The sequence below is a fragment of the Thamnophis elegans genome, chromosome 15 (genome assembly GCF_009769535.1).
Source record: "Thamnophis elegans isolate rThaEle1 chromosome 15, rThaEle1.pri, whole genome shotgun sequence".
NCBI classification, from domain to species: Eukaryota; Metazoa; Chordata; class Lepidosauria; order Squamata; family Colubridae; genus Thamnophis; species Thamnophis elegans.
In genome coordinates, this window is record NC_045555.1 from 32,096,024 (window position 1) to 32,109,054 (window position 13,031).

Here is a 13,031-nt window from a genome sequence, read left to right on the forward strand (position 1 = left end):
CAAAGTCCACATTTGGACAGAGAGTATTGCTGGTTTGAAAGAGGGGTCAAAGGGGTCATTTATGTCAAAATTGAACCGCCCTCTCTTAACGGAGGGGGAGGGATACAACACCATATGCCCCGTTTAGAACCTTTCATCAGTTATAAGAAGGCTCCACTCCCATTTGCACCACTCAAGTGACCCCAAGCACACAAAGAAACTCCCAAGTGGCCTCAAGGACTCTCTGAAAGGATTCAAGGAGTAAATCCTTTCATCCCCCACCATCCAATCAGAGCTGAAGAAGCTTCTTGGATGAGAAGTGAAATGTCTTCAAAGAAAAACAAGAAAGTCCAATTGCATCTTGAAAAAGCACCTTTGGGACAGCCATGACCTGAATGACTGAGGATCTCCATGGACATCCAAAAATTGAATTGCTGTCTGAATAAAGTTTATATTTTGATCTTACAGGATTCTTAAAATTAAAACAGACTTTTATGAGTATGGACAAATTTATTATCCTTCAGAATTTTATTTTATGAATCACACTGTGTGCTGATTGCGATTCCTCTTTATCCATTGCTTAGGCAACTTCCAGTCTTTTAAAATGATGCAATGTTCATAATCAATTAATGATAGTGTGAATATTGTAATTTCTCCATTTGTAAACTTCTTGTTCATTCATTCATTCATTTCCTATTCTTTACCCCATCCTTTTCTTATTTTGTTCTTTGCCTTTTACATGTGTCTCTGTGAAATACCTTTTAAAAATGGGCACAGATAAGTGTGTTTGTGTCTCTTATATATACAATATGTTGAAGTAGCTATTGGGGATAAATAATTCCCTGGCCTATCGAAAGTTTCAGGAGGTCATTTGAATTTAAGATAATGGTTCAAATCATCATTGAAGCAATGATTTCCATACTGATTGCATGGGATTTATACCATATTTTTACTTTTTTTTACTCAAGGCAGCAGATGGCATTTAAATAACCATAGAAGCTTTTTTAAAAATAGAATCAATAAATTTGAACACTTTAAAAAGTTTGGTGAAAGAAATACATTTTAGCATTTTTATAATTCATGGGGTGTGGGAACATTGGCCTCTTAGGTTATATTCTTTAGTCCACTTCGCTGAGTTTCTAGCAATAGGAGCCTCTGTGAAGGATACGATGGTGGCATCAACCACAGGAAGGTCTTTGTGGAAGAAGCCACCAGGTTTGAGTTTAACAATATTAAACACATTAAATTTTGAGATAGTCAGATGTTTCTTTTTCTTTCTTCTTTCTTCTTCTTTCTTTTTTCTTCTTTTCTTCTATTTTCTTTCTTGATTCCTCTTCCCTCTCCCTCATCCTTCGCTCATGCCTTCCATTTTTATTTCCTCCCTCCTTTCCTCTTTTCCCCCCTTCTCTCTTGTCTCCTTCCTTCTATCTCCCTCCTCCCTTCCATTTTTATTTCCTCCCTCCCTTCCTCCCTCCTCCCCTTCTCTCTCTCCTCTCTTCTCTCTCTTCTTCTTCTTCCTCCTCCCCTCCCTCTTTTCCTTCCTTTTTATTTCCTCCCTTCCCCTTCCTCCTCTCTCCCCCTCCTCCCCCCCCCCCCTCTCACCCCCTCCCTCTCCTCTCCCCTTCTTCCTTCCCTCTCTCCCTCCCTCCTTCCCTCCCTCCCCCCTTCCTTCTTTCCATTTTATTTCCTCCCTTCCCTTCCTCCTCCTCCTCTCTTCTCTCTCTTCCTTCCTTCCTTTACTCTCTCCCTCCTTCCCTCCCTCCCTTCCATTTTTATTTCCTCCCTCCTTCCCTTCCTCTTCTTCCCCTTCTCTCTCTCTCTCTCTCATTTATTTATTTATTTATTCTCTCCTTTCCTTTCTCCCTCCTCCTTCCCTCCATCCCTTCCTTCCATTTTTATTTCCTTCCTCCCCTTCCTCCCTCTCCTCCCCCTCCCCCTTCTCTCTCTCTTCTCTTCCTTCCTTTCCTCTCTCCTTCCTTCCCTTCCTCCCTTCTATTTTTATTTCCTCCCTCCCCTTCCTTCCCCTCCTCCCACTTCCTTCTCTCTCTCCTTTCTTTCTTTCTTTCTTTTTTCTTTCTTCTGCCATGTTTGCTCAGACTGCTTTCAAGCCCCACATGAAGCACATCATAGCCACATGCATCAGGCTCGGGATGGTGCTCAAAATCACTATGAGTTTATTCCATGCTACCTATATGCAAGAATCTGATCTACCCATTGGCCAAGGCCAATTGGTGCCAGATAAAATTCAAAGGGCTTCAGAGGGGGGCGGAACATGGGTATCTTAGGGAGGTAGGGACTACAAACCGATGATGCATTTGACCCCCTCCCATGGGCTCAGCTTGGTGATCTTCTACTGCATGTCCTGGTCTCCTTCTCTAGCCCTTGAATGGATTTCTGCACATGGAATGAATCCACCTGTGTTGAAGAAAGGCAGATGAGCAAGAACAAGGAGGGCTTAATGGGGCAGCATAAGACTTCCAATGCTTTTCTTTGAGTGTTGCTTGAAGTTAGTTAACATTGTGGTTCGCATGTAATTATTGTTTCTATTTTACTTTTCTCCAAGAAAACAAAGCCACGTACAGTTTTCCCCCTATTTTCTCCCCATAATAACAGCCCTCTGTAATAAGCTGGATTTAGGTAGTGAACAATTGGCAGAAAGTTGACTTCCAAAGTTGAACTGGGACTTGAAACAGTCTCCCTAATTCAAGTCCAACAGCTTATCCGCTGCATGTGCTACATCATAGTCATAATGTTAGCCTAGTAATGTATAAACAGATTTAAGTTAAAGAGATTTGAGCCTGAGGTGATTTATTAGGACTTGTTTTGTACATTTTACAAATCAGATATTTAATACATCAAAGGGGGGAGAGATGGGGAATAGACTTCCAAACTTAGTGATTAATAAACTTCAAGTTGATGTTCATGTAGCTTCTTAAAAATTACTTTATGCTATTAGATAATGAGTGTTACACACTGGTGATATATTAGTCATCTGCCCAATTTCATTTTGGTCCTGCATCACCACTGGAGTGACATATAGCACTTTTGAAACACATCTTGATTTATCGTTGCCCTATAGCATTTTTAAAATCTCACACAGAAAAAGTGCAAAGTGCAAACATTAAAATTAAAACCATTCAGTGTTCCTGAAGCAGAGTTCTGAATACCTATTAAGCAAATCACTTACAGAAAGTCTGAGAAGTTTTTGAAAATTATAAGTTACTATTGATCAGTGAAGAAATTATGCAAGTTTATATGATGTTGTGGGCTTTTTAATTGACATTTTTGATAAACAGAATACAAATTAAACTAAAAAGAAAAAAGGACTTCCAGAGGAAGAAATGGTGGACTGATGTACTAAAATGTGTAGCTGACCTTGGGAGAGGATTAAAATTAAATGTAAGAGCTGGCAAATCAGCCAATTTCCAATTTCCAATTTAATAAAATTTGTATGCCGCCCACTCCCTAGGGACTCTGGGCGGCTTACAGACAGATTAAAAAAAATTAAAAATTTAAAATAAAGGTACATAATTAAAATTGCACATCATCCATTCAGTGTAGGTGGGGCTGGACATTGATCAACAGCCCCAGGCCTGCCAGAACAGCCAGGTTTTGGTGGCTTTACGGAAGGCCGGGAGAGTGGTAAGGGTCTGGATCTCTACGGGTAGATCGTTCCACAGGGCCGGCGCAGCTACAAAGAAGGCTCTCCCCCGGGGAGTCGTCAGCCGGCATTGTCCGGTCGACGGCACCCGGAGGAGGCCCAACCTGTGAGATCTTATTGGTCATTGGGAGATAGTGGCAGGAGGCGGTCTCTCAGATATCCAGGTCCTAAGCCATGCAGGGCTTTAAAAGTAATAACTAGCACCTTGAAGCACGTTCGGAGACCAATAGGAAGCCAGTGCAGCTCGCGGAGGATAGGTGTAACATGGATGTACCTAGGTACACCCAAGATCACTCACGCGGCTGCATTCTGGACCAACTGCAGGCTTCAAACACTTTTCAGGGGCAGCCCCATATAGAGCGGATTACAGTAATCGAGCCTTGAGGTGACGAGAGGGATATGTGGCAGGAGGCGGTCTCTCAGCCCTTCCTCTACAGACAAAGAAAGGAGCTGAGATTACCCACAAATGTTCCAGACAGCTGCTCCCCATGAGAAGACAACAGGAGAGAGGTCTCCAGTGGGTTTAGAACTCTGGGAGATATTTTGCTCACACCATGGTTAGTACCTTCAAAAGGATGCTAAGTTTACATACTTGCTTTTCTAATCACTTCTGGGAATTACAAGTTAGTTGTTTGTCCTATATTAGGAATCCTTGGACCAAAACCTTTTATAGCACCAAATGAATTTGTTTCAAAGAAAGGAAAGTGTTAACTACAAGTTTAAGAACTTTTTAATAAATTGCAAAAGAATGCTTGAAACTTTGATTTTAAAACCTTACAAACAAGGAGAGTCCAGATAAATTAGAAATAAAATTTAGGGAATTAATTATAAATAATTCTTCCCATGGGAAAAAGGTTTTGTTTTGATTTTTTTTAAGAACATGATATGATTTAAAAATCTGGACAGTAGAGGGAACTAAATATTACAATTAAAGGAAAAGAACATCTCAATTTGATTTACAATTACAGAGCGAAGCAAAATATTCTGACATTGAACATATTGGAGGACATTTTTGAACAATGAGAGCTTAATTTTAATAGTGTCAACAGAAACATCTGCCTCTATAAATAAACTGCTTCTAAAAAATGTGGCAATGGAAACAAATTCTATCTGAGAACCTCAAGAATAAGTTGAAAGTGGATTTACAAATGACAGGTTACAAGAAAGACATGGATAAAAAGTTATATTGGGAAAAGAGGGAGGGAGGGAGGGAGGACCATGGCTTAATAATTTAAAGAGATATAGAAACAACAAACCAAGAGAATGGATTTTTCTCATATTGAATTTACAAAAGAAGCTTCTTAAAGTTTTGAAGCATCTTGTGAGAAGGAAAAAAAAATGAGAAGAAATCAAATTTTAAGACATCATTTGAGTGGACTAAAGATTAAGCTGGTTTATTTGATCAAGGTTAAAGTTGATGTGTTGTTATCTCTAGTAAGTAAGAGTTAGTTAATGGACTTTTTGTGAAGGCAAGACAAGAAGTAAAGCTTGTTAGAGAGGGATCCAACTTAGAAGAAGGAGAACATTGAAGATAGTGAGTGTGATTAGCCAGCGGAACAGTTTGCTTCCAGAGGTTGTGGGTGCTCCATCACTGGTTTTTTTTAAAAGAGACTGGAGAGCCATTTGAGCTGGATGGTATCAGGTCTCCTGCCTTGAATGCGGGGTTGAGCTAAGGTGTTGAACCTCTGAGGTCACTTCCAACCCGATGATTCTACTTTCTCTATTACTGAAGTAGTACGACTTTCCTTCCAAGAGCTGAACTCTGATGGTTTCTATTGTTCTGTTTCTAGGAATTTTTCTCCGTGTTGCAATGCAGGTCAGCAACCTGGAATGTTGCACAGAAATGCCTTTCGAAGGACTCCTCCTTTGCCAGGGGGAAGATTCAATGGCATTACAGGACCAGCTTACCAACAACTTGAAGAGTCCAAGATCTCAGATCAGGACACAGGACCTTCTCAAGGGTAAGTAGGAGAAGGCAAGAAAAACCAGTCTGCTATTGAGAATTATACTGAAGGAAGACATGTGAAAAAGAATGAAATCCACACATACATTCGACAGAACTCTTTTCAAACGGTGCCCATGATGGACTCAATTCAAACTTAGTTGCGTTTGGACTCAATTTGTCAACATTAGTGGGACTGGATCTGTGACACTCTATTTTATTTATTTCATTTACATTTTATATTTCTTAACTGCCCATCTTCCTCAGAGATTTTAGTAAAACTTTAAGAAGAAAATCCACTAATTAGTACTTACATACTAAAAAAAAATGGTTAAGCAATTCCTAACCATCAAGATCAAGTGAGTGCCACAAAGCTTTTCACCAGGCAAGGTGTTATGCAAAAAAAAAAGGGGGGGGGGGAGAAAAGAAACTAGGAAGATACTACAATTAAGAAATCTGCAATTCAAAATGAAGTTCAGAATAGAGCATGTGAGTATATGAGTAGAATAAATCAAACTCATTAGGATCTTGGAATCCATTTGCTCTAAGTTTCAAAGCATGACTCTAGATAGAAAACATTCTAGAAAAGAGATCAATAGAGAATCACTGATTAATATTAATATTTAAGTTATTGGTTTTCATGAGGCACCGAGATTTCTCTTTATTTCTCTTTGATATTTTGACACTGTTAGTCATAGTAATTGGAACCACTTATCTCAAAAATTGACTGCGGTTGTCTAAATAAATCTATTATCAATTAGGAAATCTCAGCATAATGCAAGTATTCAGGTTTCAGTAGCCTCTACCTGAAGAACGAAGCAAGCAATTGTCCCAAATTTAACCTAAATCTCTGACTCTTTTCTGTGGACCTTCCCTAATCTCTGTAGTAATTCTAGTTCTTTGTAGGAGCTGCAGGGGAGATGCCCAACATGGTTATGCTCCATTGGCCTGCAGTTCCACCTTTTCCCTTTACAAAGAACAATGCCATTTCTCTGTCTTTCAAGCAGACCAGCTGATGTGCACGGCAGAGAGGAGTGTGAGTTCAAATTCAGACACTGGCTGGCATTTAGTTTGGTAGAGGCTGCAATGTTACAAATGAAAACTGACTACACCCAGTGAAGAAACTTAATAGAATTGTACTCCCAACAGCAAACATTTCTCCTTGCAGGAGGCCAACTAGGGTTGGAAGGATGATGGTTTTCCATGGCCTGCCCATGATAGAGAAAGACAAGATGTAAGGAACAAGGCAGATTGGAATGTCAATAGTTCCATTTAAATTTGTGGCTTGGGATCTGGAGGTGGAAGAATTAAATGTGAGCCACTCCGCTTTGAAAACATAACTTCAACTGTAGGATATAATGAGTGAATGCTCAAAACTCTTACAACTTCTTCATATGTAGGGGAAGAGGGCACAATAACAGCTGGGATGGTCTATCTGATAGGGGACCTCACACCTGAAAAGCACCAGCAGGATAAGTGACGGACTCTCAGGCTTCCCAAAACTAGGAGAGACATGGTGCGGTTCTTCTAAAAAAATTCCTTTACTGTTCCTCACTTCTAGACAGAAACCTTACAAAACTAAAGCCAATTACTTGAACCATGAATCATATACTCTGGGAACCATTAGGGAGGAACTTTCTTCTACCTTTCTCCCACACAATCTAAACTGTGCTGTCTTTTGCTCTAAAATGCATTCTGTCTCTCCTGGGAAAATCCAGTTAGCAATTCAATCACAAGGCAGCCTAGCAACCTCCTAACTGTATGTATAAGAAAGTTTGTATAAAGTTCACATAATGAATCAATGCAGAAAATATCCCCCCCCCCGCGTTCTGACTTAAAAATAACAATGATAACAACTGATTCAAAATAAAACCTTAGTTTTACATATTCTGAAGATACATTGGCTTAAAAGAGATACAGTAGAAAAGTGTTAATTGACTTGCCCAGGGTTTCCAAAACTATAATTTCACCTGTTTTCTACTCTCCAACTGTGGCAACTTTAAGAGTGGTGGACTTCAACTCCCAAAATTCTCCAGCCAGCATGACTGGCTGGGGAACCCTGGAAGTTGAAGCCTACAACCCTAACGGATGGCTTTCTAAACTGCCAAACAGTTTAAACATCACCCTCTTGTTGCAGTCATGCAGATGAGGCCAATCCTTGGTGGAACATAAAGCCCGAGGTTGTGGATTGATGGCTCTGTTCTATGTAAGAGAGAAGAAAAATCTCTGGAAAGGAGAAATAATTTAAGGCAGAACAATACCAGACACATAGGCATGTTGATTGGCATGGTTCCATGTCCTCAAAAGTTTCTCGAAGTGGTTCCTGAGAAGGCAAGTTTAAGTAGGCAAGCTAGGAACCATGAAAAGAATCCTGGGTTTGTGCAGGCTAGTTGGCACAGAAAAAGTTTTAGAACTGAGTGAAGCTGCCAAGTGGAGAAAGCTTGGCAAATGGCCACAGAGATGGTCCAGAGCCTGGCATTTTGAAAGAACCATTCAGAGTTGAGTAGCTATGCCAGATGGGGCAGGTGTGCAGCCTGAAAGCTGTAAAAGGAGAAAGATGAGACATTCATAGCCGTTCATTGGGCCATTTTGGCCAAAACCAGCTGGATTGTCATCACATGGCAGGCACAAAGACCTGCAAACTGGCACCAGCAAAGAGGCAAGTATGGGCATACAAACCAGCAGGGGTTTGGCAGGCACATGAGCAAGAAACGACATATGCATTCATTCAGCAGATTCCTTAGTTCAAGTGCACAGATGGCATGCAACTGGAAAGAGGGCAGCCTTGGAAAAAGTGTCACACATTTTTGAGGCCCGATTAAAAATAGGGGAGAGTCCTTGAACCTTCAAGTATTCCTTTAGCCTGAATGAATAAAGTTGAATATTTGAAAACTGCCCCAACTCTACACCCTGAACAATCAGAGCTGCAAGCCTGGAGGATTGTAGGAAAATAATTAAACAACTAACAAAAACATCAGCAGAAGCAGAATGAGGAGTCTCATGTGTTGTCAGGATTCAGTTTGGATCCTCCAGATACAGGAGAACTATTTCCAGAAACATGAGTTTCTGAACAGGAGTTCCACTCTCTCAGGGTCTAGGAAGTTAAAAGGCGTTAACATAATGTGGGCTCTGTTGGGCATTATCTCGGATCATGGATAGATGTTCTTGATGCTTGTGAGCAAATCTGGACTGATCCTGCCACCTCAAGTCCCACAGCCTACATCTTCAGAGAGCTAAACATAAAGAGATTGTCCCTGCTGAGTTACCCCCAAACTTCAGCAGGAAAGTCTTTCTTTCTGCACCCATGAAGGAGAGAGTTTGGGGTTTCTTCTAAGAGACCTTCTCTGACTTTAACTTCTGTATCTGGTCAAAAAGAATCTCCTTAATTTTCAACTGTCACTCATCTTCTTTTTTCTGGAAAATCCTAACCAGCTCCTCCCCCCACCACTGCAATAAGATACTGAGATATTGTTTCTGTTCATATTCTTTCAACCCAGGTTTTCGGTGCCAGCCAAATACTTTGCATAATCTCATCACAATGTCCTCCAGGAATGCAGCATCAATCCAACAGAAACTCCTCCTGCATGACAGGAGATATTCCACAAGAAAAAAAGTATCTGGCATGAATCACTAATGAGCTTGGTGGCCTCCAGAATAGCTCCAAAATGATGTCAGTTATTCTATGTTCAGTGTTTTGTTGACATCAGTCTGCTCAACCAGTCTGCTCAACCAGACTGCTTGAGATGCTGCTGGATAGATGAGCATCAGCTGTAAGAGCTGCGGTGGTGCAGTGGTTAGAGTGCAGTACTGCAGGCTACTTCTGCTGATTGCTGGCTGCCTGCAGTTTGGCAGTTCAAATTTCACCAGGCTCAAGGTTGACTCAACCTTCCATCCTTCTGAGGGGGTAAAATGAGGACGCAGATAGTTGGGGGGCAAGAGTTTGACTCTGTAAACCACTTAGAGAGGGGTGTAAAGCATTGTGAAGCAGGATATTAGTGTTATTGCTATTGCTACACTGAACTCCACAGTAGTCCAGCATCAAAGTCCAGAACTGTCTGTTTCTCCTACAGCATCCTACAAAATTTTGGATGATTCTGGGATATGTACTATTTCCCCTGTATTGTTTGTAAATAGATACCACTAGTTCCTCTCTCTGGTTTCCCAGATCTGGACTACAAAAATCATGACACTCACTAGTTAAAAGCCAAGATACATAAACTCCTAATGTCTTGTGCTCCTCTAATGGTTATCCAGATTTTTGCAGCCCAGATCTGATAGATGGATTTAATAATCTATACAGTAGTTAAGTCTATTTTTTTAAAAAAAAGTCTTTTTTTTTAATAATCTTTAATAAAGAAGGCAAAACCTTAACAGCAAAGATGGCATGCTTACTGGGCAATCCTTTGACTTCTGGACATAAAGAAGCTCAGATTTTCTGTCATAAGTTTTGACTGTCATAAGTTGAGGCACCCATGTGACCATCCCCGATGTTGTTGTGAGGTTTTTTTTTCGTAGCGGTTGATAAATGAAGACTGTAATTGTTAAATGAATAAATCTATTCTTATGGGTGTTTTTTGCCTGAAGCCAGCTGAAATGGCCAGAAACTGCCCAAAGCATCCTAAATCGTAGTCACGTGACCACCTCACACGGCAACCAGCCATACGGTGATCCAGGTGATCATGTGACCATCCAGGGTGGTGTGCAGTCGTTGGATCTATGGAACTTGCTGGTTAAGCCTTTGGAGGGTCTGTTGTAACTTTGAACAGTTGCTAAGCAACCAGTCATTAAGCGAGGAATACTTGTATAGACTAGATGTATTTCTCATGTCCAACTGTTTGGTTTTAAATATAATATATATCTAATATCTATGTACTACTTGTTATAAGGAGATATTCCTTCAGGAATCCTGTTTGTTGGCCATTTTGAATACCCTAGAATTAATTTTTAATTTCTTTGCTTTGATGCTAAATGCATAATAAAAAGAAAGAAGAAGGAGCATGTATGCACTGAAACTCAGCTTCTCTTAGATCAAATACACCAGAGTCTTTCCACCAGAGAAAAACCATCCTCTTAGCTGAAGCTCACAGACAATGCATTTCAAATTCTTCAAGCCTCAACAGATTCCAAATTTCTGCAAAATAATTTAACATCACATTCACATCTTTGACCCTTATTTCTTTTCCCAATGCACTATTTACAACCTTATGAATATTAAATCAAAAGGTGTCAACATAGAACAGGCCCTAAACATATTTTTTCATAACATCAGACTTCTCTTTTGACCTTTATTTCTTCCTGGAACTCAAGCAATTTATTTCAAAAACCATTATGGGCACCCCTGGAAAGTTATTATCTTTCCCCTTTAATAGTTTAGCAGGGCCTTGGTTCTTATTTTACTCATAACTCAGTTGCTTTTCTCATATCAGAAGCTTTAAAACATATTTTGGAATCTGTTGAGATGGTGAGTCAGATTTGATCTCATGAAAACTTGACGTTATAAAATAATCTGACCCTGAAGATTGCTGACCAACCATTCTTCTGGAATTAATGGACAAAATAGACATTAACACTTGAACCAGCTCACTGCTAATTAAACTTTTTAATGTTTCACAACAATGACTTGATGAGATATAAGATACTTGTTGCTTAATCTAGAGTTAATTTCACTTTCAGTGGAAATGTTTATTAAGAGGTGTGGTTAATCACAATATGGAATATGGAATTGGACTATCCTATTTTAAAATATCAATGGGCAATGATCATTAAAGGACATTTGGAAATGTGAACAGCCAAGAAATTTCCCATTGAGCATAGAAAGGTTGCTGAAGTCAAAGTGATGGAGTGACACAAAGGTACAGGATAGGTGGTACCTGGCTCAACAGTAGTGCCCGTGAGAGGGATCTAAGTGTCTTAGTGGACAATCACTTAAGTATGAGCCAGCAGTATGCCCAAAAAAACCAACACAGTCCTGAGCTATAATAACAGATGGATAACATCAGGACCACAAGAAGTGACAGTACCACTCTAGACTGCCCCAGTGAGGCCACACTTGGAACACTGTGTCCAGTTTTGGTCACCATGTTACAAAAAAAGATGCTAAGACCCTAGAAAGAGTACAGAGAAGAAGAACAAAGATGATAAGGGAATCTGGAGGCTAACTCATACAATGAACAGACAAGGGAACAAAGTATGCTTAGCCTAACGAAAAGGAGTTTTAGGAATGATGATAGCAGTCTTCCAGTACTTGAGGGACAATCACAGACAAAAGGAGGTTGACTTATTCACCAAAGAATGAGGGCAGGACAAGAAGCAACAGTGGAAATGCCTCAGAGGGAGATCTGATTGGCAATGAGAACAATTAATCAGTGGAACAGCTTGCTCTCAGGAATTGTGGGTGCTCTATTGCTAGAGGTTTCCAAGAAAAGATTGAACAATTATTTGTCAGTGATGCTGTAAGGAATCCTGCCTAGAAGACTTCCAAGGTTTCTTCCACCCTATGATTGCATGTTCTAACATCAAAGCACCTACCAAGTTAACTTGTTGTCTCATAAACTAATGATTCTCATATATTTCCCTTCTTAGGTTATCTCCTGGTTTAAAAACATCACAGAATGCTTCAATAAATATGCAACTGCCTTCAAGAGAAACAAGCTCTTATTTCAATAGCACGGCTTCAAGAAACATGGTGGGCTACTCATCGCCAAGAGCCAATTCTGTCCCCATCATCCCTTCAGTGGGCTTAGATGAAGCCTACATGCAGACTCAAAACATTTCAGATATCACAGGCATCAAATGGTGCAAAAACTCCTATTCCACTGAAATGGTCAATATGAGTGCCCCAACCAGCAGCTGTCTTATTGCAGAACAAAAAGAAGTCAAACTATTATTAGAAACAGTCCAGGAACAGATCCGAATTCTGACCGATGCAAGGAGGTCAGACAATTTTGACCTTTCCAAGGTCAAGGCAGAAAACAGTAGGAGTGGAAACACAGCTTTTCTGCCCATGAGCCCAGTGGCAAAATCAGAGCGAGAGGAGGCACAGTTTGTCTTAAAAAGTGAATCAAAAAGAGACTTGGCATCGATCAAGTGACTTTGATCTGGGGGGAAGGGTGGGAGGGTAAGATGGGGGAGGGGGCTGTATGGTTCTGTGCATTTGAAGCTTTGCTAAACAGGAAAGAGAGGAAATTACAAATTATTTATATGCATTAATTTAAGAACATCTACTTAGAAGAAACCAAATAGTCTATCGCCCTCATCTCAGTGTTTTTTAACAAAATATTTTTTTAACGGAAAGAGTTACCAGGTGGTATGACCCTTAACTAGAAGTTCTGTTTATTTATTATTATTCTTTCTGGTTGGTTTTCTTTCTTTCCTCTGTCCCTTTCTTTCACTTCAGCCCATCTCTCTTCTTCGTCTGCTCCTTCCAAGCCTCCATATTCTCCCGACTTT

At 40.2% G+C, this 13,031-nt stretch overlaps 1 protein-coding gene across 2 annotated transcripts in view; it reads left to right on the forward strand.

The window, feature by feature from the left end:
• The window catches only part of NRG3 (neuregulin 3), a 599,640-nt gene extending 586,968 nt beyond the window's left edge, over positions 1 to 12,672 (forward strand). For both annotated transcript variants that reach the window (XM_032231486.1, XM_032231485.1), the window contains 2 exons: positions 5,431 to 5,601; positions 12,165 to 12,672. In XM_032231486.1, coding sequence (XP_032087377.1) covers positions 5,431 to 5,601; positions 12,165 to 12,672 — 679 coding nt within the window. The remainder of the gene's footprint in view (positions 1 to 5,430; positions 5,602 to 12,164) is intronic.
• Positions 12,673 to 13,031: the final 359 nt, after the last annotated feature.